Source organism: Mesocricetus auratus, unplaced genomic scaffold (genome assembly GCF_017639785.1).
Source record: "Mesocricetus auratus isolate SY011 unplaced genomic scaffold, BCM_Maur_2.0 Super-Scaffold_4256, whole genome shotgun sequence".
NCBI lineage: Eukaryota > Metazoa > Chordata > Mammalia > Rodentia > Cricetidae > Mesocricetus > Mesocricetus auratus.
The window spans coordinates 94,713,598-94,738,874 of record NW_024429182.1 but is presented as its reverse complement, the minus strand read 5'-3'; the positions used below and the strand labels follow the sequence as shown (position 1 = coordinate 94,738,874).

Genomic DNA, 25,277 nt, shown 5'->3' with positions numbered 1-25,277 from the left:
GAGGTAGGCAGATCTCTGTGAGTTTGAGTCCAGCCTGGTCCACAGAGTAAGTTCCAGGATAGTCAGGTCTGTTATACAAAGAAACCCTGTCTTGAAAAAGAAAAAAAGGAGAGAGAGAGAGAGAGAGAGAGAGAGAGAGAGAGAGAGAGAGAGAGAGAGAGAGAGAGAGAATTGGGTTGGAATTCTTCCATGATGATGGACTCTCACACTATAGGAAAATATGATACAAATGTCTCACAAAGAGGAGCTATTTGTAGTCCTACCAAGTTGGAAATCCTATGAAGCACAGTAATGACTGGCCCAGAAAGATATCAGCAGTGTAGTTCTAGCTCCTTTATCTTGCTGGTAGCTAATAGTAGCTTAATAAGATGTAATGCCTGCTCAACAAGAAGTAATTCACATCTATTTCTGTAAACATGACCCATGGCAGAAGAGGTCAGAGACCCTAGAGGAGATTACATTACTGCAAATGTACTAAATTAATGCAATTTCTAACTGTGCTCTAAATACTTATCCTTATTCTCACAGATAAAACTAGCTCTCAACTCTCATCAAAAAAGAAACATCCTTTTGCAACATATGAACACTATTACTGAGATTCACAACTGCTCAAAATGTAAGGATTAAGAGACCTTGGAGTACCCAACCCCAACTGATGCATCAACAATGCAGTCCCTATATTTAAGTGTCAGGGAACACAGTGAAAGAAGTGAAAGAGTTGCAGAAATAGTTCAAGAGTCAGAAGACCAGGATGTTTACTGTGACATAGTGTCCTCTAGACATAGCAGGCAAAGTACGTCCACGAACTGTCAACAATATGGTTGCCTGAACAGGCCTGACATAATGAACGACAGCACCAGTTGATGTGCCAATGTGGCTAGGTGAAATTCTACCAAGTCCTATTCTAGATAAAGCTACAATTGGCTGATAGCTGTGGAGAAAGGAGGAGTCAGTTTCTGTTAGGGACATAATGACATACAGGTTGCCCAACTGCAAGTGGTGAGCCTTGGTCACATGAGCATCTCAGCAGCAATAAATGAACTCAGCAGGGTGTGTGTGTATGTGTGTGTGTGTGTGTGTGTGAATGTTTGTGGCTATATTTGTGTAATTACAATAATTAACGAAGTGGCCATCAAGTAAAAGCAAATCAAAACAATTCTGAGATACCATCTTGCTCCTGTCAAAATTGCTAAAATCAAAAACACCAATGACAGTCTATGCTGGAGACGATGTAGAGAAAGGGAAACACTCCTCCACTGCTGGTGGGAGTGCAAGCTCATACAGCCACTTTGGAAATTAGTATGGCAATTCCTCAGGAAAATAGGAATCAGTCTACCTCAAGATCAAGCAATTCTACTCTTTGGCATATACCCAAAAGATGCACATTCATACAGCAAGGACATCCGTGCAACTATGTTCATAAAAGTATTATTTTTAATAGCCAGAACTTGGAAGAAATCTAGATGCCCCTCAACTGAAGAATGGATAAAGAAAATGTGGTACATTTACACAATGGAGTACTACCAGTGGAAAAAACAATGGAATCTTGAAATTCTCAGGCAGATGGATGGCACTAGAAGAAGCCATCCAGAGTGAAGTAACCCAGTCCCAAAAAGACAAACATTGGATGGCACTAGAAGACGCCATCCAGAGTGAAGTAACCCAATCCCAAAAAGACAAACATGGTATGTACTCACTCACATATGGATTTTAGGCATAGAGGTAAGGATTACCAGCCTACAATCTATACCATCAGAGAAACAAGGAAACAAGGAGAACCCTTAGAGAGACATGCATGGTCCCCTGGAGATGGGGAAAGAGACAAGATCTCCTGAGATAATTGGGAGCATGGGGGAGGGGAGAAGGAGTTAGGAGAAAGAGAGGGAGGAAGAGGAGGGGAGAGGAGTATGTGAGGGAACAGGAAGATTGAGTCAGGAGAAGAATAGAGGAGATCAAGAAAAGGGATACCATAATAAAGGGAGCCATTATAGGTTTAAAGAGAAATCTGGCCCTACGGAAATGTCCAGAGATTTACAAGGATGACTCCAACTAATGATCTAAGCAATAGTCAAGAGGTTACCTTAAATGCCCTTCCCTGATAATGAGATTGATGACTACCTTATATGCCATCATGGAGCCTTCATCCAGTAGCTGATGCAAGCAGCTAAACACTGAGGCAAACTTCTGGAATCCAGTTGCAGAGAGGGAGGAGTGATGAGCAAAGAGGTCAAGACAAGGCTGGAGAAACCCACAGAAACAGCTAATCTGAACAAGGGGAAGTTCATGGACTCCAGCCTGATAGCTGGGAAACCAGCATAGGACCAATCCAGATCCCCTGATAGTGGGTGTCAGGAGGACTGGGTAGTCTATGGGGCCTCTGGTAGTGGATCAGTATTTATTCTTAGTATACAAATGGACTCTGGTAGCCCGTTCCACATAGAGGGATAGTCTCTCAACCTAGACACATGGTGGAGTGCCTAGGCTCTGCTCCAAATGATATAACAGACTTTGAAGATCGCCCATGGAAGGCCTCACCTTCCCTGGGGAGCAGAAAGGGGATGGGATAGGTGGGTCAGTGGGGATCAGGGGGGTAGGGGAGGGAGGGGGAACTAGGATTGACTGTAAAAGAAGCTTGCTTCTAATTTAAATAAAAAAGGAAATGGTAATGAATTTGGGAGAGGGCATGACAGAAATTAGGGAGAGGGGTTTGAATGATGTACTCAGGCATTGCTGTGTGGGCTTTTGCAAGGAGTTCTCAAAAAATTAAACAAAAAAATTAAGTGTAGTTTCACCTAAAGATGTATATTCAAAGTTATTTTAATTTGTTGCAATTAGCAACAATATAGACAAGCTCATATCCTTCTGCATTGCAAGAAGGAAAGAAAGAGAAGGGAGGGAGGGGGAGGAAAGGAAGGAAGTTTTCCAAACTTGTTTTAAAAAATCCCTTTGGATCAATGGGTGACAGAGCAGAAACCTGTGTAATGGGCCATTAGAATCAAAAGCCAGAGTGGGTCACATAGGAATCCTACCAGATAGTTTCTTTTATTCTCTCCATAGTCCTAGTACTCACATTTGCCTTCCTAGAGAGCCTTCTGCAACCTCTTTCACAGTCACCTTTGTCCATATGCTCATGAGAGCCACCTTCTCATCAGCTGTGATATGAATCATGATGACTGATCTAAGAGCCTGGAGATATTCTGGGATATTTAGAGGTAGATATGTTCAATGGTTGGAAGGCATGTCCTGCTATTCTTCACCCCAGAACATCTAACCCTGCTTTCCAGAGACACTATTTATTGTAGTTAGTATCATTGAATGGCCTCAGTGCTCAGAAATACCTTAAATCAGAAGTATGAAAAACAATGTTCTACTATTCTTGTGATGAAGACAGAGACAGATTTAAATATAATTAGCATGCCAAATTCTGACAAATGTATTGCATGTGAGAAGGTGAGCAGTGAAGTCATTTTTTCCAAGACACAGCACTATAGCTTCCAACCTGTATTGTCTCAAGTAGTTTCACCTCCATGAGGGTCTTAGTCACCCCATGACCTCCTCTTCTCTGAGTGTATTGACTCAGGCTTGGTACTTTCCACCATCCTCCATCTTGTATTTCCATTTGTTTACCATGGTGAATCTGACACCATGCCTTATTCATTCTACTTGTGTCTGTCATTTTTCTACTCATGATTAGCTACCCTCTCCTTTAATAGATTATATTCCATTCAGGTCACACAGCTCTCATACAAACATTTCAGATTATGAGTCTTTAAATATCCATATAGACTTTGTTGTTATGAAATTATCATTCCCAAATACTTCCACTAAAGTGTGACTTTCATCTTCAATATAACCTTAATTTAGAGCCTATAATGTTTTTACGCAATAAACAGCACAGGTGTTGTATATCCTTTCTCATTGAGAAAATGAAACCATTAAAATAGGAGTTCAAGATATAATTATACACAAGAAGAATCCCTCATCTCCTCTCCTACAATTATTCCTGAGTCTTAGATGTGGGAATTGTTTGATTGCCTGTGTTATTCTGTAGTCATTTCCTCTGCTGTTTCCTTGATGAGGGGTAAGATCCACACTTATCTCTCGGTATAAAGCCACCAAATTGTCAGCCCTGAAAGCATACACCCTAGTAACATTATACAGACTAATCAGGTGTTACTTATATATTTAGAAATGTGTATATTACAACAATCAGTGAAAAGGGATGCCATAAATTTAAGGGAGAGCAAAGTAGGGAGGGTTTGGATGGAAGAAAGGAAAGTTGGAAATTCTGTAATTTCAAAAAATAAAAGGTGGTTAGAGTAGCTACAGTTGTTTCATGAGTCTGCTTTTGGAAAATTCCCAGATATTGTTCCGTTATTCCTCTTATTTTGAAAACTCTCTTACAAGACAGGTAAGAAGTTAGTTGCTTTACTTTATCCCTACTAGCTAGCTTTCATAGAGCTCACATACAACCAGGGAGAAAAGTAAGCAACAGTCTTATCCAGCTGTTAACCCTGTGAACTACAATAATTGCTGACATGGTAAGATATGCCCACTTATGTATTAGTGGTGTGAATGTTATGGGAGTAACTAACCACTTTCTGATTAGATTTAAGGCCTGCTCTACAAGATAGATCTCATGCTTAGAACAGTTAACTGGGTCAAAAACATCATTGCCTATGGGAAACACTAATGCAATTACTCTCCTACCTGGGCAGGGAAACAAATTGTTTCCTAAGTACTAACCCCTATACCCATAGAACAGGATATCTTTCAACCCTCATCAGAGAAGCTCCTTCTTTTGCACAGATGCCAATAAATACAGAGACTTAAAACTGCTCAATGTGCAGAGAATTAGACTGTGTCAGCTCTTAATAGGACATCTATGTCACACTTCCTTATTCCAAGACTCAAGAATCATTTTGGAAGTAAGGGTGAAAATACTGTAAGAGCCAGAAGTAGTGGACATATACAGCAAAACAGTATTTGCCATGTATGATAGAGCTGTTGCATACATGAAGTCACAGCAGTTGTGACTACCTACCCAATGCCTGGGAAAGATCTAATCAAAGTCCTAGCATGAAAGTACTCATGAAACACACACCCCCAGCTGACAGTTATGGTGGCTGTTAGAACAAGAGTCCATTTGATTGAGGGATGAATTCCTGGAAAGGCTACCTACTCTCCAGTAGATGGTCCTACACAAGTGAACATATAGGCAGCATTAAGTGAGATGTGTGGGTTTAAAAGTAAGCCATATGAAGTTGGGAAGGAAAATGATCAGGTGCGTAAGGGAAGAGCTGGAGGGGAGGGATTGAAGGGTGGTTTTGATCAAAACATATTATGTGCATATATGGCATTCTCAAGTAATAAAGAGAAATTTTAAAGAGAATTTAGCTGCTGCTAAATGCAAACTCTAGTAAATTAATATAATAATCCTATCTTATAACCTAGGCATTTAAAAGATTTTTTACAATAAAAATTAAACATATTCCAAATTCTCTGGTTGTCACCCTATTCATTTTGCCACACAAATTCTTTCCTACTCAGTAATAACAAAGTAATTAAAAGGTGGATAAAGAAGTTAGTAAGGCACTTAATTCAAGGGAAGTTTGACCTTCAAATCAGTTTATCTCTTAATGTCTCCAATGGAAGGAAATCAATAGTGAAGATGAAAGCTTTTCAATCTCCTTCATCTCTAACAAAGCTCCTATCTGCTCACAGATGGGGATAACTATATGACCAAGTAAAGGAGAGCTTTTCCTATCAGCAGTAATTTTTTGTTTACAGTTGCAACAAATTCTAGATCTTTTATACAAGAGTGGATAAAGATGTATTTTGATGAGGGTACAGAGTGTAGATCTTGAGAGATCTCTTTCAAAACAGAATATTTATGAGCCAATAGTACTGCATATAAATATTTCAGCATAGCCAAATATCCTGTTAGTTTCAATTTGGGACATTGAAGAATATCTGGATGTCTAGTGTCTAAGCTTCCAAAGATCTTAACCAGTGAGCCTCCACTGCCTTCACACAGACACTTAGGATGTTACATGCCTAAAAAATAATTTCATCACCTTAATAATGATCTAAGAGTCATCTTCAATCATTGCTTTCCTCTTAGACTTTTGAGGTAATTTCTTTCAAGGGTTAATAAATTACTACATGTCTATAAATGTGCCATTAATTTCTCATTTGCCATTGCTTGTGCCTGAATCCTCATCTATAATTCCTTTTTTTTCTTTTTGAGGGGATGGGTAATGGGCAGGGATGGGTTGGTCCCAGGGGGACCTGAGCTCGCATTTTTTTAATTATTTATGTTTAAATTTAAATTTAAATTAGAAGGTTGCTTCACATGTCAACTTCAGGTCCCTCTCTTCCCGTGCCCTCCCACCAACCTCCCCAATATCCCCTCATTTCCCCAGGGAGGGTGAGGCCCTCAATTGGGGTGTCCATAGTCTGACATTTCATCCAGGGCAGGGCCTAGACCCTCCCCCAAGAGTTCAGGGTGAGAGTGCATCTCACATTATTGGATGGGAGCCCAAAGTCCATTTGTATACCCGGGATAAATACTGATCTACTGCCCAAGGCTCAATAGATTACCTAGGCCTCCTTACTGACACCCACATTCAGGGGGTCTTGATCAGCTTTTCCATGACCTTTCAGGCATTCATTCAACAACTATTCATTGAATGACTGTGTCATAATAGTTGTTAGTCCTAAAGGTTTATAATAAACAAGTGACAAAATAAAATCATCCTTAAGCTCATAAATTAGGAGGTTACAGATACAGAAAATGAAGATGTAAATCAATGAAATAGTTATATAATATTATTTGATAATAAGTAAATTAATAGGATGGATTCATAAAATAGGACATAGTTATATCATGATCATTCTCTCCAAGGATGAAGTAACTTTTCTGCATCCAAATGACCGTTCATGAGAAAGTAATGGAGAAAAAAACATTTTATAAATTAGAATAACAAAGTCAGTGTTCTGAAGCAGGAGACTTGTGTAAATTTATGAATTAGTTTTCAAAATGCTTCCTTTGGCTTTAAACAGGCAATAAATGGGTCAAGTTCTATAAGGGGTGGTGAATGTACCTTCTTTCCAGCTGAACAATTCTGAAGGAAATAAGGAGAAACCTCACAAAAGTATTTATTTAAGAAAAAAATAAATTCAAATCTAAGGAAGCAAGTTCTAGTCCTGTATTTTCACAGTTCTACTCTAGTGAAGGATGAGGTATAATGACAAACCATTTAACTTTTTTCTTTTTCCTAGTTTTTCAAAACATGTTTCTCTGTATAGCCCTAGCTGTCCTAGAACTCACTCTGTAGACCTGGCTGATTTCAAACTCACAGAGATCCAAGTGCTGGGATTAAAGATATGTGCCACCACCACCCAGTCTCATTTAGTCTGTTCCCATTCCTTAACTTTTATAAAAAGAGCATGGCCCCTGGAAAATAAGAAGTATTTGTTCTGGACGTAAGTTCCAGGGAATTCTCTTGATCTTTCCAATAGTGGGATTTTTGAAGTCCAGTTTATTGCTTTGATTTACTGTGGGCTTCCAGAGGTCGGAAAGCAAGAGAGGTTCTGGAAACTATAGTACCTTTTCTTCACCATCTGGTAGCAGAGGACACTTGAAAGGAAGAATTTCCTTTCAAGATCACACAGTCCTTCATGTCTTTCACCCTCTTACCATCCCCACAAACTCCTACCTCCTTTACCATCTGATTTTTGTGATCTTACTCTGTTCAGGAATGTGAGCTTCATGAAAGGGCCCTGGGGCGGCACTACATCTGGCAGATAAGTGCAGGGATATTGAAAATCTTTTTCATATATAATGCGTTCTTAGTGTTTGTTATGTGCTGTGTGTACTGAGAAGGAAATACTAGACACAAAACAGCCTTGGCACTCAGGCTTGGGATGGTGTAAAGTGGTCAGCATATCCAGCAGTACAGGCAAACTTACTATGACACTGTGTGCGTGCGTACGTGCATGTGCGTGTGTGTGAGTGTGTGTGTGTGTATGTGCCAGGTTCTGATTGACAAGTAAATCTAAAAAGAGCCAGTAAGAACAGACCAATTAAAGGAATACTTGTTAGTCAAAAATTCCTGAAACTCTTCCTAATTTCACACATGACAAAAAAAGCATTCAGAGGAAACATTTTTTAATTTTATTTTGCATTCCAACTACAGTTCTCCCTCTTCCCACTCCCCCACTGCCATGCCCCCTTCATCTTCCTCCATCCCACCCTCAGTCCACTCTTCCTCATGGGCAAGGGCTACCATGAGGAGTCAAAATAGTCCAGCACAATAGGATGGGGCAGGGCCTGGCCCCTCTCTCGTGTATTAAGACTGAGCATGGCATCTCACCATAGGGAATGGGCTCCAACAAACTAGTTCATGTACTGGAATTATATTGTGGGCCTACTGCCACTGAGCATGGCACCCCACCCTAAGGTATGGATTTCAACAAGCCAGCTCATGTACCAGATTTGTATTGTAGTCCTACTAGAAGAAGCCCCTATGATAGTTCAAGATTCACAGTTGTCTCCCAAATACAGAGGTCCTAGTTCAGTCCCCTGGAGTCTCTGAAGTTGTAGGTCTAGAGTTCATGAGTTTCCATAAGCTTAATTTAGCTGTCTCTGTAGATTTCTCCATCACGACTTTGACCTCCCTTGCTCATATATTCCCCCCTCCCTCTCTTTGACTGGATTCCTGGAGTTTGGCCTAGTTCTTGGTTGTAAATCTCTGCATCTGGTTCCATCAATTTCTGGATGAGGGCTCTATGATGATAGTTGGAGTATTCATCATTCTGGTTATAAGGGTAGGTCAAGGCCAGTCCAGGCATCCTCTCTACTATTGCTAGGAGTCTTAGTTGTGGTACTCCTTATGGATTTTTGGGAGTTACCTTAGCACCAGGTTTCTCCCTAAGCCAATATTGCCTCTCTCTATTAAGATATCTCATCACGAAGTGGCGATAGGGTGGGAGGCTGGGGGGGTATGGTGGGGTGTTGCGGGAGAAGGGGAGAGAGAGGGAACTGGGATTGACTTGTGAAGCAAGCTATTTAAAATTAAAATAATAAAATAAAAAAGATTTTACTACGAAAAAGATATCTCTTCATTACTCTTCCACCCAACCTCAGCCATCTCATTCCCTCCTGTTTTCATCACTCCTCCCAACTCCCTTACCACCCCCATTCCCAGTTTGCCCCATAAATCTTATCTAATTTCCCTTCCCTGGGTTTTCCATGTTTCCCTCTTAGGGTCCTCCTTATTACCTAGCTTCTCTGGAGCTGTGGATTGTAGTCTGGTTATCCTTTGCTTTACATCTAACACCCTTTTATGAGTGAATACAATAACCCAATTGAAAAATAGGGTACACAGCTAAACAGAGAATTCTCATCAAAAGAATCTCAGATGGTCAAAAGACATTTAAGGAAGTGCTCAGCATCCTTAATCATCAGGGAAATGCAAATCAAAACTGTAATGAGATACCATCTTATACCTGTCAAAATGGCTAAGATCAAAAACACTGAGGACAGCATATGTTGGAGAGGATGCGGAGTCAGGGGAACATTCCTCCATTGCTGGTAGGAATGCAAACTTGTACAGTCATTTTGAATATCAATACAGTGGCTTCTAATAAAATTGGGAATGCATCTACCTCAAGACCCAGCAATTTCACTCTTGGGCATATACCCAAAGGATGTACATTCATACAACAAGAACATATGCTCAATTATGTTCATAGCAGCACTGTTTGTAATAGCCAGAACCTGGAAGCAACCTAGATGCCCCTTAACCGAAGAATGGATGGAGAAAATGTGATATATTTACACAATGGAATATTACTCAGTGGGAAAAAACAATGAAATGTTGAAATTCACAGTCAAATGGATGGAACTGGAAGAAAACACTCTGAGGTAACCCAGCACAGAAAGACAAGCATGGTAGGTACTCACTCACGTATGGATATTAGACATAGAGCAAAGGACTACCGGCCTACAATCTCCACCACCAGAGAAACTAGGAAACAAGGAGAACCCCAAGAGAAGAAGTGATGGTCCCCTGAGGAAGAGGAGGGGGACAAGAACCTCTGAGCAAATTTTGAGGGGAAAGGAGTTGGGAATAGGAAGGGGAGAGGGGCAGAAGAAGAGGGGAGTCTCTGTGTGAGGCTGTGTTGGAGTAAGTGCAAGCACAGCTGACCTGCTCTGCTCATTGTGCCCAGCCCAGGACCCTGTTCTCCATGACTTATGGACAAGTTACCCTGAGAAACGACATTATTTGACTTGTGAGTGAAAGATGTATCCACCCTCTCCTGTTTATGTCAGCTGGCTGTAAGTTTTGCTGTCCTAAATTCTGTGCTTTGACTCAGAAACATTCATCCCCTGCTTATCTCCCAGGCCTGCCTCATTTACTGGTTGTTTCTACACATTTCATCCAACCATATGCTTCAGTTTCATGTAGTAAAATGTGTCTTGACTTTTCAGTTCCCCTGTCTCTAGGAATTTGTGTCTTCTGTAGTATTTTTAAATTTTTATTGAAAAATATATTATCAATTCTTTGGTAATGTCATAAAATATATTGTAACCATACTAATCCTCAATCCTTCCCATTACCTGCTTCCAGATCTACCCCTACCTCCAATTAGTCCCATAACTTCTGTTCTCTTTTTTAAAGTATCATAATTCATGGACTCAAGTGGCTAAATGCACATGTACCTTGTCTTAATTTTTCCTTATTTTCTTTCCCTTTTGACAAAATTCTGACATTTTCAAAACATTTTATTTTCTTCTATTGATATGAATGCCCATAAACAATGGAATAAATGAATATTAATCTGGTAACTACAGAAATAGGTTTGGGACAATGGGCTGCCATGAAATTTTGATGAAATACATAAATGCACACACCATGTAGTTACCTCATAGCTGTTTAAAATTTTAATATAACAAAGGCTACAGAGAAAGCATAAATCATATAGATTTTTATTGGAATAGGCTCATTGTAACAGTGCTTTGGAAAAATTATTGGCACAGAAAGTCACAGATTATTTTTCTCAAGGAAAATTATAGAGTGAACCTATGAGAGTAGATGCAGAGACCCATAGCCAAACATTAGGCAGAGGTTGGGGAACATCATGGAAGAGGGTGAAGAAGGATTATAGAGCCAGAGAAGCTGAGGACACCAGGAGAACATAGAATCAACTACGCATGGCTCATAGGAGATCACAGAGACTGAAGGGACGATCCCAGAGCCTGCAGGGGTCGGAGCTAGGTCCTCTGCATATATATGATTGTTGTTTAGTTTGGTATTTTGTGGGACTCCTAATAGTGGGAGTGGGAGTGTATCTGACTTTTTGCCTGCTATTGGGACCACTTTTCTCCTACTGCATTACATCAGTCAGACTTGATACGAGAGTTTGTGCCTAGTCTTTTTGCAACTTGTTATGCTGTGTTTGGTTAATATCCCTGGAGGGAGCCTGCTCTTTTCTGAAGGGAAATGGAAAAGGAGTGAGTTCTAAGTGAGAGGGGAGGTACGGGAGGTGCCAGGAGGAGTGGCAGGAGGAAAAACTGCAGATGGGTTAAAAATTTATTTTAAAAGGGATTTAAAGGGATTTTATTCTTTTATTTCAATTCGAAATAATACTGTCAAATTCATAGCTGGATACATTACCGGAAGGTAGAAAACATAGAAAGACATGGAGGGAGGAGAAAGGGAAGGGGAAAGAGAAGCAAAGGAGGTAAGAAAAAGGAGGAAGGAAAGGAATTGATGGAAGAAAGCAAAAAAGGAGATGAAGGAAAAGGAATGGAAGGAACAGGGACTGTCTCTGCTGTAAAGAGAAGCTTTTCCTTGCTAGCTGCTTTGGTTTATCACCTGCTGGTCGCCTGGGCTCTGCAGCGTTGTAGTCCCCAAATAACACACAAAACGCTGTATTAATTATGAAGCTGTTGGCCTTGCTTGTTTCTTACTGGCTAGCTCTGACTTAAGTAATTAACCCATAATTGTTAATCTAAGTATGTCTCTTACCGGAGAAGTTTCCAGGCTTCCTACCCCATGGTGTTACATCTCGACTCTCTGTTTCTCCTTCCCAGAGTCCTCCTGGACTCCTAGTCCCACCTATCTAGATTCCTATTGGCCAGCAGTGCTTTATTGACACAGGACTTCCCCAACACTCTGCCTCTTTCGCTGGCTTTTGGGACCCCATCCTTCATCTTGGGTTGTCTTTTCCAGCCTTAATACAAGGCAAAGTGCTTAGTCTTACTACAAGTTGATATATCATGTTTTGTTGATATCCATGGAAGGTCTGCCCTTTTCTGAATAGAAACAGAGGAGGAGCTGATGAGGGGTGGAGCAGAGGAGAGTTGGGGGTAAGGACTGGGAGGAGAGAAAGGAGTGAAAGCTGGTTGGGCTGTAAGATAGGTAGGTAGGTAGGTAGGAAGGTAGGTAGGAAGATAGGTAGATAGATAGGAAGGTAGGTAGGTAGGTAGGAAGGAAGAAGGACTGGAGGGATGGAGAGAGGGATGGGAAAGAAAGGGAAGTAAAAAATACCAGAATATCCTTCAGCAGCAGTTAGAGAGTGTGCCTTCTTAAAAATCATCCAGTCTTCACTTATATAAAACCTTCCTTGTTCTCAAATGATGCAGGGATTTACTACTCCTCTCCTAAGTGCAACCTTACTTCATGGCCTGTTACATCCCATTGAATGATCCAGAATACTAAATACCCTTAGCCATTATTCTTCATTGTGCCCGTGAAGTAACCTTCACACACAACTAAAGAAAATGTAGCTACAATAATTCCTGTGACTCTTTCAGGAAAGTTCTCACATATCACTCAATCCCCATTTACTTTAATTTACCAGTCTCACAAGGCATAAGCTAGCTCTTTCAAAATGTACAATTCACTAAAAATAATACATTTAGCTTGTATTTTGGGTACATAAGGTTTTCTCTTAATCTTTAGCATGTTTTGCAACTAGAGAGAAGGCTCAGTGGTTAAATAAATAGGCAAAAAAAGATGCTATGAACAGCAAGTAACCAATTATCTGACAGGTTTTCACTTCACACAGACACACTTAGCATGATAACAGGAGCCAGCACTTCCCATCTCAAAGAACTTTGGGCGATATTTAAGAGAGGAACTGTTGTGAACTCTTACTTTAACTATATAACTGTGTGTTGCTTCTGTTTACCTATGTAAAGTTGTTTTATATTTGTTTATGTTGTGGAATATTATTTTAACTATGGAAAGGTGTATTGCATGTGTTTCACCTTGCCTGGTCTAATCAGCTGAATGGCCACTAGCTAGGAGTAGGGAGATAGGTAGGCCTGGCAGGCAGAGAGAATTTAGGCTCAAAAAAAGAGAGAAGAGAATGAGGGAGAAAGAGAGAGAGATGTCCTGGGGATAGGCAGCTATTAGCCAGATAGACCTGGAGGAAGCAGGAAAAGTAGGATGTACAGAATGAAAGAAAGGTAAAAACCTCAAGGCAAAATGCAGATAAAGAGAATCCGGTTAAACTTAAAAGATCTAGTGGGACAAGCATAAGCTAAAACTTCCCATTCATAACAGATGAAGAAAAAGAGCATTTGTTGCTCTTCCAAAGAACCAGACTTTAATTTCCAGAACCCACATGGCAGCTTACAACTGGCTGGACCTCCATTACCAGGGGATGTGATCTTCTCTTGGTCTGCACACATGTAGTACACACACAAACATGCAGACAAAACACTCATACACATAAAGCAAAACTTAAGAAAACTTTTAGCATGTCTCACTAGTCTTCTTTCCCCCTAACCACTTGCTACCCTAGTTTTTACCTTGTACAATGAATATTTTGTATCCTACTACTATATACTGAGTCCACTCTTTCTTCTCTTCTTGGGGAATTCTTCATCATCATTCCATACTCCTTGAGCCTTACGACTTTCCCACAATATGTTCTTCCCTCCCCACTCATAAGCTCACCAACATCTTCCTTCAACATAAAAGTAAAAAGCAAAACAAAACGCAATATTAGATTATTAAGAATCAAGTTTATTTAACAAAATCTGTGCTCTCAAAGCCTAGTCCAGTCCTCATGTGCTCAAAAAGAATATAAGAGACACACAGGATTGCTGGTCTACAGGAATGAGAGCTTAATGGTACTTGTGGGACAGAGCATTGGCCACACCAGCCACCAGCTTCTGCCATGCAGCTTGCACCTCAGGAGTGAATTCCTTGGCAAAATGGGTAGAAAGGACAATCACCAACACGTTACCTAGGAGCTGTAAAAAAATGACATGTAACAGTGATAGGTAGAAGTTCAAAATGATTGCATATAAAAATTACATTCCTTGAAGAGTCCACTGTTTATCACTTCAGCTGTGACAAACTGGAGAGCTGAATTATGTGATTTTGCTTGTATCCACTCACAACTCAACCAGCTGTATCTGTACATTTCCACATTCTGTATTCCTTGTTTCCTGACCCACTCACCAAAGAACTAGTCTAAATGAACACAAGATTCTAGTGCAACAAGATGCTTAGTAGAGTCAAGGGTCTGATCAATGAGAAAGAAGCCTCCAATTACATCAATGCTCAGGTGGAATGTAAAATACTTAGAAAATTTGTCAAATGATAAGAAAGATCAGTCTTTTGGCATTTTGTTGGGTCTTCCCTAAAGCACTGATTATTAGGCACCAAATAATAAGGCATTTCCCCTTTGCAATGACAAGATATCCTATTCAAATTATGTTTCTTCATCATAGATTTACTCATCTAAAACAACACACTCCTTTTTTAAAACAATCCAATATATGAACACTTTGTCTTCGGATGCTGGGGATCCAACCCAAAGCCTCAGGCAAGCTATGAGTGCAATCTACTCTACATACTTGTCTTCCACATGTTACATACAGCAAGATATTAATTTAGACTTCTATTACATATTTACTGACACTAGTTTTGGACCTATGTACTCTAGAATCTCTGAAGACATTAACTTTCAGGGTCTCAACTCCCAGGAATGTTGCTAGTAAAATTAATGAGCACATGAGCATGTTCCACACTGACCTTGAAGTTCTCAGGATCCACATGAAGCTTGTCACAGTGCAGCTCACTCAGATGAGCAAAAGTCTCCTTGAGGTTGTCCATGTTCTGAACGGCCAAGCCTAGGGATGTCAGCACTTTCTTGCCATGGGCTCTGATTCTAGGGTTACCCATGATGGCTTGGGCAGAAGAGAGGTTTCCGAATTTTTCAAAGAATCTCTGAGTCCATGGGTAGACAATCAGGAGCCTAAGACACAGGGCATTAGCAGTTAAAAAGTCAGAAAATGTCATAAACCCCTAAAGGAAGCCTGGATATTTCTGCCAAGTACAATTTACTCTCCATTCCTCCCCTGCCTTGGTCTCAGATCCTACCTTCCCAGGGTTTCTCCTCCAGCTTTTTCCAAGTCCACTTTATCCCATATGCTTGTGATAGCTGCCTTCTCCTCAGCTGTGAAGTGAACCATGGTGTCAGGTCTAGAAGCTTGGAGAGACCACAGGGGTGTGGGAAGGAACAAGTGTGTTGAAGTGGCTGAAGCCCTGCCCTTTTATTCTTCACCCTGGGCCTTGCCCCCTTGCCCACCTCCCCAGACTCTGAGGCTATTGGTCAAGAGAGGCTGGGCAAGACAGGGGTGGGGTCCAGTGGAGTGAGGTTTAGATAGCATTTCCACTAAGATAGCCTCAAGTAGGCCCCTTCCCTCCCTCATGGGGGGACACACTCTTGCCCAAGTTTTCATAGTTTCTACTCTTTCTTTCCTTCTTCCTTTCCTTTGGTCCCTCTTCTCCCAACAGGAGGTTTGCGAGGGTATCTTTCACACTCTTCTTTCCCTTTTGTCTCTAGCCATGCAGTGGCCAGTACATTAAAGCTGAAGCATAGGCAAACATGGGAAAGCCTCCGTGAGTATGAGACTCTTCTTAGGCATGGGAATCAGGACCTGGGTGGCAGAAATATGCCCCTTACTCAGAAGTCATGTATAACAATGGAGTGGTGTGCAAATCATTGGATGCATTTTCTATAGATTTATCCCATGATATTCCTAGTTCCCTCGGTTCAGCCTTCTCCGTGTCCATGGCAGGTTGAGTACTAAAAAGCAGAATGATTAATCTTGCTTCAACTGGGCTCTGTCTGAACTTTTTTGTGTGTTCACAAAATAACCCTCAAGTAGCAGGGATGTTTCCATCCAGTAACAGTTAACATGTACTGCCACAGCTAAGACAGAATTATACATTAGGAACTTCATTCCTAGTAGTGACTTTCTGCTGTCAGCTTTCACAGTTTTTTAGTTGCCTCAATGTAGTTGTAGATAGAGATTCTTAATGCTATGCAGGAACCAGCTCTGTTCTTTTAAAAAGAAGCTATACATACATAATACATACATACACACACACACACACACACACGCACGCACACATAGCTTCTATATCCATGGTCTGATCTTGAAGGAAGCTGGAAGTCCTGGGTCTAAGCTTCCAAACATTTTAACCAGTAAGTCTCAGTTTTACTTCAACAGACTCTGGAGGGATTTGTGATCCTACATGTCTGAAAAATAACCACCATCTAAAAGAAACCTAAATACTCTATTTTATTATAAATGTATACTACCAAAATATTACCCTTTTGTTGTTGAAACATCTCATCATCAGCTGAGCATACTGGCACATGTCTTTAAACCCAACACTTAGGAGACAGAGGCAGTCACATTTTTGTATGAGGCCAGCACAATCTGCATAGCAAGTTCTAGGCCATCCAGGCTACAGAGTGTGACCTTGTCTCTTATCCTGACCTGTATATGTGAATATGTGTGTGAATATACTAAGAGTTATTTCTCAGTTATTTTTTTCACATTGGAGTGGTAATGGGCTCATCTAGCTCTCAAACCATAGTAAATGTTTCTTCTCCCCACCACTGCATAATTACCATCTGTTGACCGTCTAGAGCCAAAACGTAAGTGATGGCAAAAAGAAGAAAAAGAAATTGATAGATGTGGTCAAGAAGAAGAAAATGAAATTGATAAAAGTGGGCATTGTCTTATCCATTGACAGGCCCAATGAAAACCAAATTTGAGTGCATTATATCAGGCTTTTTATTAGTGCTCTACTGAAAGGCCAGCAGGACCAGAAAGACCATCTGACTAATCTATTAATCAAGAGAGGTGTTGCTCTCTAATGTCTACCATTTAAAGATTCCAGACCTTGGCATGATAATGATTCAGGCCTTGAATGTCTTTGAGCAACAAATGCGATTGATCGTCATGAGTGTCTCAAGTAAATGCATACTCTGTTCATTATACCGACTAAAATTTGTGATTTCATTCTCCACTGTCCCTTTTTTTCTTTTTATATATTATGTAAATCTGGCACAGTGTCTGTCACATCCTACCTTTGATCATCATCACTGGTTGCCTTGTTTCATCACTTTATCTTAAACTTTTATGAGTGTGACATCCAGTTCTTAAGAATTTAAGTTAATTTTGGATTCATAAGGAGAATATTTTTCTCAATAGTCCCATTTCTTCAGGCAGTTTTCTTGATATGGTTTACTGGTTAATAATCAATGCATTTAGTGTTTTTAGTTTAGTGGTACTGGGAATTGAATCTCTGGCATTCCACATGTTAGGCCAGTGCTCCACACTGAGCAGCATCCTAGACTAGGATTTATAATTTATTCTGAGGCAGCAGCACACTAAGTTCTTAGGTTGTCCTTGAACTCTCTCTGTAGCTCAGGCAGTCCTTGAAACTGTGACACTTTGGTTATCCTTTCAAGTAGTGGGAAGATAAGCAGGGCTCACCAGGTTTCCTACCCATTATTGTTTCCTACCCAATAAAGTATTAAAATTGAGGTTTTAATTATCAAGGCCCTTATTGTCTAGTTTAGCCAATATTTTGCCTTTTCAATACCCTCTAGTTTTTTCAAATCATTAAGATCTAGTTCACTGGCCTTAGATTACAGAAATTTTTAGCCTTCATGTATACTTCCCATTTATAAAATCATCATCCCCATTTGACCTGAGAAAGTTCCATTTATATCATTTATCACCATCTCATTGCTCATTATAGTCTTACAGAAAATTACAGTGAATTGCATCTCTTAGCTTTGATTCTTCACTGAGACAATGGACTTCAAAACACAAGCCTGCTATAGTGATTTTATTGAAATATTTTCTTAAATGTTTCTCTCCAGCAATTTGTCAGGTTTTTTTGCAACCAATTTCAGAGGGCCCCTGTTGAAGTATCTGCTGGAAGATCTGCACTTAGAGCTGGAGAGATTATGACTCAGTGTTTAAGTGTATATACTGCTCTAAGAGGAACTGAGTTCAGTTCTCAGCACCCATGGCTTGCAGCTCACAACTACTTGTAACTCTAGTTCCAGTGAGACCAGAGTTTCTGACCTCCATACACTCCTGAACTCACATGCACAAACCCAAACACAGACAGACACAGAGACTTGTGATTAAAAATACAATAAATCATTTCTTAAAATTAAAAAATCTGAACACATTAAGTTTAAGCATTAGATTTGTCCAAGGCTTTATCTTAATTTAACAATACATATCACACTCTGCACTTTATCATTTGTCATGCTTTTCTTCATCCTCTACACGAAGTTTTAGCAACTGGCATACAATTCCTTCTTCTTTGCTTTCCTACGTGAGAATTCTTCTCAATTCTTCGCCCTCCCTGAAACCATAGGAAACTCCCATAACATCTACCTTCCTCTCCTGAGTCCCAATACAGTTTTCAAAGAAACTTGGGTGTCCTGTAGTGCCTCTCCACTACCATGCATCCATAAACCCTCTTTCTTTAGCACAAAATTAAGGAACATACCCAACGAAATATGACTCAGGTTACTGAAAAGAATAGACTTTATTAAACAGAAATTCTGGTTTCAAATTTGAGCACAGTGGTCTTGTGTAGGATGGGGATGAGGGGTACACAGCAGTGCTGGTCATCAGGAAAGAGGGCTTAGTGGTATTTGAGGGACAGAGCATTGGCCACCGCAGCCACCAGCTTCTGCCAGGCAGCCTGCACCTCGGCAGTGAATTCCTTGCCAAGATGAGAAGACAGAACAATCACCAGCATGTTGCCCAGGAGCTGTAAAAGGAAACACAAAAATGAGAAAAGGAGAGAATTTACATGACAAATAATATGTTTAAGTTATGTTCTTTGAGAACTCCAATTCCCAACTACCTATCCACTCTAATGAGGAGGTTGGTTCCGTGTCACTCTTCAAATGCCCTCCTTGCTCCCACTCAACCTTCTCTTGCCTGTTTCCTTCTGTTTCCTCAATCCTACAGTTTTATATGTCTCTTGCTTCTTTTCCTATTTGCCAATGGACTGACTTCATAAATACAGGGTTTCTGTGACATGTTCACTATAGAGTAAGTTTATAATAATGGAGAAAATAGACATTCCTTATATTGCTCATTAGGACTGCAATTTTTTAGAAAGTTCATCAAACCAATAAGAAAATTCTGTCTAGTTTCCTCCCATCTCTTACCTAAAGTGTTAATCGTTTAGAATTCACATAAACAATGTATTTCTCCTTCTCTAAAACAAAATGTCAATTGCAAAGGCTTTTCTACTTCCAGGTGTGGGCCAATATCTTTTTTTTCCTTTAAGTAGCAGGGGAATTTGTAACTAACTCCAAGTGCTGCTCCATTTTGTCTTTTTGGTAGACATCAACTCCCAGGCTTCATGTACCCTGAAAAATCATTCTAACAACTGAGTTGTATACTGAGAGACCGCATGTCTATTGAAAAACTTTTTTTCACATTTGCAAATTTATAGAGGTTTCTATCAATTCAGTAACACTGCATCTGTACGCACATATTATGAGATTTTGACAAGCATAACCAATATCATGCTTTTCTTTCTTTCTTTCTTAGCAATTGAATTTATTTATTTATTTTACATCCTGACCTCAGTTTCTCCTCCATCCTCTCCTTCCATTCCCTCCCTCCACTATCTTCTTATCCCCCCCATCTACTCCTTCTCTATTTCTGTTCAGAAAGGGATAGGTCCCCATGGATGTCAAAAATCATGGCCTCCTCCCCTTATATTAAGGCTGGGCAAGTCAACCCAATATGAAGAATAGGTTCCTGGAAGCAAGCCAGCTTATTAGTGACCAATTATACTCTTAACTTTCATTCTTTTTAAATTTAGCACATGAGCATGTTCCGCACTGACCTTGAAGTTCTCAGGATCCACATGAAGCTTGTCACAGTGAAGCTCACTCAAATGAGCAAAAGTCTCCTTGAGGTTGTCCATGTTCTGAACAGCCAAACCTAGGGATGTCAGCACTTTCTTGCCATGGGCTCTGATCCTAGGGTTACCCATGATGGCTTGGGCAGAAGAGAGGTTTCCGAATTTTTCAAAGAATCTCTGAGTCCATGGGTAGACAATCAGGAGCCTAAGACACAGGGCATTAGCAGTTAAAAAGTCAGAAAATGTCATAAACCCCTAAAGGAAGCCTGGATATTTCTGCCAAGCACAATTTACTCTCCATTACTCCCCTGCCTTGGTCTCAGATCCTACCTTCCCAGGGTTTCTCCTCCAGCTTTTTCCAAGTCCACTTTATCCCATATGCTTGTGATAGCTGCCTTCTCCTCAGCTGTGAAGTGAACCATGGTGTCAGGTCTAGAAGCTTGGAGAGACCACAGGGGTGTGGGAAGGAACAAGTGTGTTGAAGTGGCTGAAGCCCTGCCCTTTTATTCTTCACCCTGGGCCTTGCCCCCTTGCCCACCTCCCCAGACTCTGAGGCTATTGGTCAAGAGAGGCTGGGCAAGACAGGGGTGGGGTCCAGTGGAGTGAGGTTTAGATAGCATTTCCACTAAGATAGCCTCAAGTAGGCCCCTTCCCTCCCTCATGGGGGGACACACTCTTGCCCAAGTTTTCATAGTTTCTACTCTTTCTTTCCTTCTTCCTTTCCTTTGGTCCCTCTTCTCCCAACAGGAGGTTTGCGAGGGTATCTTTCACACTCTTCTTTCCCTTTTGTCTCTAGCCATGCAGTGGCCAGTACATTAAAGCTGAAGCATAGGCAAACATGGGAAAGCCTCCGTGAGTATGAGACTCTTCTTAGGCATGGGAATCAGGACCTGGGTGGCAGAAATATGCCCCTTACTCAAAAGTCATGTATAACAAGCCATTGGATGCTATTTCTATAAGTTTAGGCCATCATTTCCCTAGTTGCCCACAGCCTCAGGAAAGGAGTTCCTACTACCTTTCCATTTCTGAGTATGAATAGACAGCTGTGGTGTAGTAGAGCATGTCTCTACATTTGCCTTTGTCATACTTTGAAACAGAGCAATCTGCTATGTGTACATGACATCCACCCTGTAAATGCACTGTGTGGTCATGCAGCTGTCATTCCCACTATAAAAGGGTATCTGCCTGATGATGCAGGATGTGGCTTCAGCCTGCTCTCTTCTCATGGCAGGTTGAGTACTAGATGATTGATTGAACTTTCAGGTTGCTTCAACCAGGCTGTCTTCACTTTTTGTGTGCTCACAAAAAAAACCCTAATGTAGTAGGGATGTTTCTGTCTAGTAACAGTCCACATGCATTGTCACAGCTGGGACATAATTACACATCAGAAACTTCATTCCTAACAGTGACTTTCTGCTGACAGCTTTCACATTTTCTTCATTCTTCCTCTATAGTCCTGTAGGGAATTTTTATTGGTATGCCAGCATGGAATACACAGTCTGAGAGAAAACCAACTACATTATCTTTCACATAAGCCATTTGTGAGATGGTAGTAATGTACCTACCAACATAGCCCAATTACCACCAGAACCCCAGTTCTAGTGGAAAACAATAGTTCTGGCTTCCAAAAACACCTAATTTCACATATACAAACACAAATATATATGTAGATACAGACTCATAAAAATTTAACATGCCTTTTTAAAAACATGATTAAAATTATGATAGTTACATTATATCTCCCTTCCCTTTTCTCTGACCAAACACTTCCATATACCCTCCTTTTTCTCTTTCAAATTTATGTCTTCTTTTATTCTTAATTCTTTCTTGGCAGGTGGTGAGACAGGGTTTCTCTGTGTAGCCCTTGCTGTCATGGAAGTAGTTGTAGTAGGCTAGGCTTGTCTTGAAACTCACAGAGATCCACTTGCCTCTGCCTCTTGAGTGCTGTGATTAAAGGCATATACCACCACCACCCATATTGTCATTAATTCTTATTTCATGCATATATGTATATGTAAGTGTAGTCTTTGCACCTCATTCAAGGAACTTCTCTTTGCAATAGACAGAGACAACTACAGAAATCTATAGCATATCAAATTGAAGAGTTGTGGAGCCCAATCCCAGAGAATATATTGGCAAAATGCTCCCACACCTAAGGTTCGGGAAATACTTCAGAAGAGACACAAAAGATTGTAACAGCCAGAGAATCAGGGAGTTTTTTGTGACACATGCTAACATTGTTCAGGGAAAGTGTGTAAGACCTCAACAACATGCAAAAAATTACAGGCAACTAAAGAATGCTGAGAATTGGTATAGTCTTCCCCAGGGAAAAACATACCGTCTGGTTATACAATAAATCCTTTTAGGAAGAAAATGTGCATTAAATAATTTAAAATAACAATCATATCTTAGAACTTGGATCTCTAAAGCTTTTTCTTAATGGAAATGCTATAGGTCATAATCTGTCATGATATGTCACTTGCCACCCTTTTTTTTCAACCTCTACATTAAGTTTTTGTTTTTGTTTTGTTTTGTTTTGTTTTTTCTCTAACGTTCTCCACTTTATTCTTATTTATATTTTTTATTTAACTTTTTACACATTTCATTCTCAGTTGCCTCTCCCTCCCCTACTCCCCCATGCCCCAATCCTCCCAATCCCCCATCCCCCACTCCATCCCCCCTCTGCTACCCAGGGAGGGCAAGGGCTTCCATGAGGGATTTTCAAAGTCTATCACATCATCCACGGCAGCACCTAGGTCCTCCCCCATGTGTCCAGGCTGAGAGAGCATCCCTCCATGTGGAATGGGCTCCCAGAGTCCATCTGCATGCCAGGAATAAATACTGCTCTACTCTCCAAGGTTCCACAGATTGCCAAGGCCTGTTCTAGGACCCCCAGGTTTGGTGGTGGGGGGAGTGTCTGGATCAGTCCCATGTTGGCCCCTCAGTCATTAGTCTGGGGCCCATGTGTTCCCCCTTGTTTAGGTCAGCTGCCTCTGGGGGTTTTGCCAGCCTGTTTTTACACATTACAAACCCAAGTCCTTCTCTACTAAATTAACTCTTTTTTTTGAGAATTCTTTCCTGGCTTCAGACTCTCCATGGGTCTGTAGACATCTACTTTCCTCTCTTGAGACCTTTTAGTTTTCAGAGCAACTCAGGTATCTTCCTGTGCTTCCCCTCTCCCACAAACCCATTAAACATTTTCCTTTAGCACTGAAGTAAAACAGACAAGACAAAAATGACTGTTTGATTACTGGGATGAATGATCTTTATTAAACAACATGTGTTCTCAAGGACCAGCCCAGTACTCATGTGCAGAAACAGGGCATAGGGGACACACGGGATCACTGGACAGCTAGAGAGAGGGCTTAGTGGTACTTGTGGGACAGAGCAGTGGCCACCCCAACCACCAGCTTCTGCCAGGCAGCCTGCATCTCAGGCGTGAATTCCTTGCCAAAGTGACCAGCCAAAACAATCACCAGCACGTTACCCAAGAGCTGTTTGAAGAAAGACAAACAGATTTGTGTGTTAAATGCAGGTTCAGAAAAGAATATGTATGAAAAACAAAGAAATCTCTTGAGCCTATGCTGCAACATATTTGGCATCAAACTCTGCATTCAGTCATCTCTGATGAGCATAGATTCATTTCTTCTATTGCACCTCTGTCTTCCCGCTCACCACTGCTCTGTCTCACGCTTTCTCCTCTTCCCAGTATATTTATTTGCCTTTCTTGTTACTTCCCCCATTCGCCAATTGTCTAATATCTGTCAATACAGAATTCTTGTGCTACAAGTGTCCTTAGTGGAGTTTTAAAACTGCCACCAATGTAGAAACAGCCTCCACTTGTCACGATATTCACTGGGGAATTTAATATATCTTTATAATGTTAATAGAAAAAATCCATCTTTAAACAGTACCCCAAATCTTTTCTTCACCATGAACCATTAGGACTTAAAGAAATTAACCTATTTTCCCTCTCCAGATTCCATTTCTTCTTGCATAGATCTGCTATTCTTTCTCATTATTCTCCATGATCAGTACAATAAACTTCTATCATGACAAATTTTTCTAAATGCCTGTAAACTAATTTAGGCTTCTTAACAACCATTCACCGTCATACTGCCTAGACCAATGAATTTTTAGCTTTATGTTGGCATCAACATCACTCATACTCTCAGCTTCCATCTGTGTCCCCAAGACAAATGCAAAATAAATTTGTGAACTTGCCCCGAACTCACCTTGAAGTTCTCAGGATCCACATGTAGCTTGTCACAGTGCAGTTCACTGAGCTTAGCCAAGGCAGACTTGAGGTTGTCTAGGTTCTTAATGGCTTCTCCAAAAGAAGTCAGCACCTTCTTGCCATGGGCTTTGACCCTCGGGTTTCCCATTATAGCAGAAGCAGAGGACAAGTTCCCAAAGCTGTCAAAGAATCTCTGGGTCCATGGGTACACAACAAGAAGCCTGTGAAATTGGGAAAAAATTGGAAAATCGAGGATCCTCAGAATTCTTGGTTTTGCTGGTGATTGGTCCAAGGTACTATTCACCCTTCTGCAGATGAATCCACAACCAATTCTTACCTTCCCAAGGCTTCACCACCAATGTCTTCAACATTCACCTTACTCCACAGGCCATTGATGAGACCCTTTTCCTCAGCAGTAAAGTTCACCATGATGTCAGGTCTGAGAGCTTGCTCGTGATCACAAGAGTGTCAGAAGCAGGTATAGGCTGTTGTTGGAAGTGGGGCCTTTTATTCTTCACGGACGATGTTCTGTCCCTTTGTTCTGCGCAATTCTTTGAAGCTATTGGTCATGGGTGGAGCCAGGACATGGGAGGGTCAGCAGTAACTATACACTGAGTTTATGATAATACATTTTAGATATGGGGCCATTGTTTTTCTTTTTGGCTCCTCCTTCACCAAAAACATTTTTTTAACGTATTGTCTTTTCATTCTCCTCTCTCCCCAAGATAACAGTAATCTCTTTAATCACATTTTCCAACAAAGGCAGAAAAGTTCTCCTATATTTGATGATCTAGCTGCTC

General features: G+C 40.7%; 3 protein-coding genes across 3 annotated transcripts; all 3 read right to left on the bottom strand.

Annotated features, from left to right (window-relative positions):
- Positions 1-14,074: 14,074 nt before the first annotated feature.
- On the bottom strand, positions 14,075-15,527 carry LOC101840613 (hemoglobin subunit beta-Z-like). The gene is made up of 3 exons (XM_005087260.3): positions 15,411-15,527; positions 15,063-15,285; positions 14,075-14,275 (listed from the first exon to the last, which is right to left on the bottom strand). Exons 1-3 carry the CDS (start codon positions 15,500-15,502, stop codon positions 14,147-14,149), a joined length of 444 nt encoding a protein of 147 aa, XP_005087317.1. The 5' UTR covers positions 15,503-15,527; the 3' UTR covers positions 14,075-14,146.
- A 3,353-nt stretch (positions 15,528-18,880) lies between these two features.
- LOC101840881 (hemoglobin subunit beta-Y-like) lies at positions 18,881-20,663 on the bottom strand. Its single transcript, NM_001281703.1, is given in 3 exon segments — positions 18,881-19,127; positions 20,223-20,445; positions 20,571-20,663. Coding segments are annotated over 3 exon segments (444 nt in total). The 5' UTR covers position 20,663; the 3' UTR covers positions 18,881-18,998.
- Positions 20,664-23,605: 2,942 nt separating this feature from the next.
- On the bottom strand, positions 23,606-24,906 carry Hbe1 (hemoglobin subunit epsilon 1). The gene is made up of 3 exons (XM_040733582.1): positions 24,815-24,906; positions 24,476-24,698; positions 23,606-23,734 (listed from the first exon to the last, which is right to left on the bottom strand). The coding sequence occupies exons 1-3, from the start codon at positions 24,904-24,906 to the stop codon at positions 23,606-23,608; spliced, it is 444 nt and encodes a 147-aa protein (XP_040589516.1).
- Between the last annotated feature and the right edge of the window lie 371 nt (positions 24,907-25,277).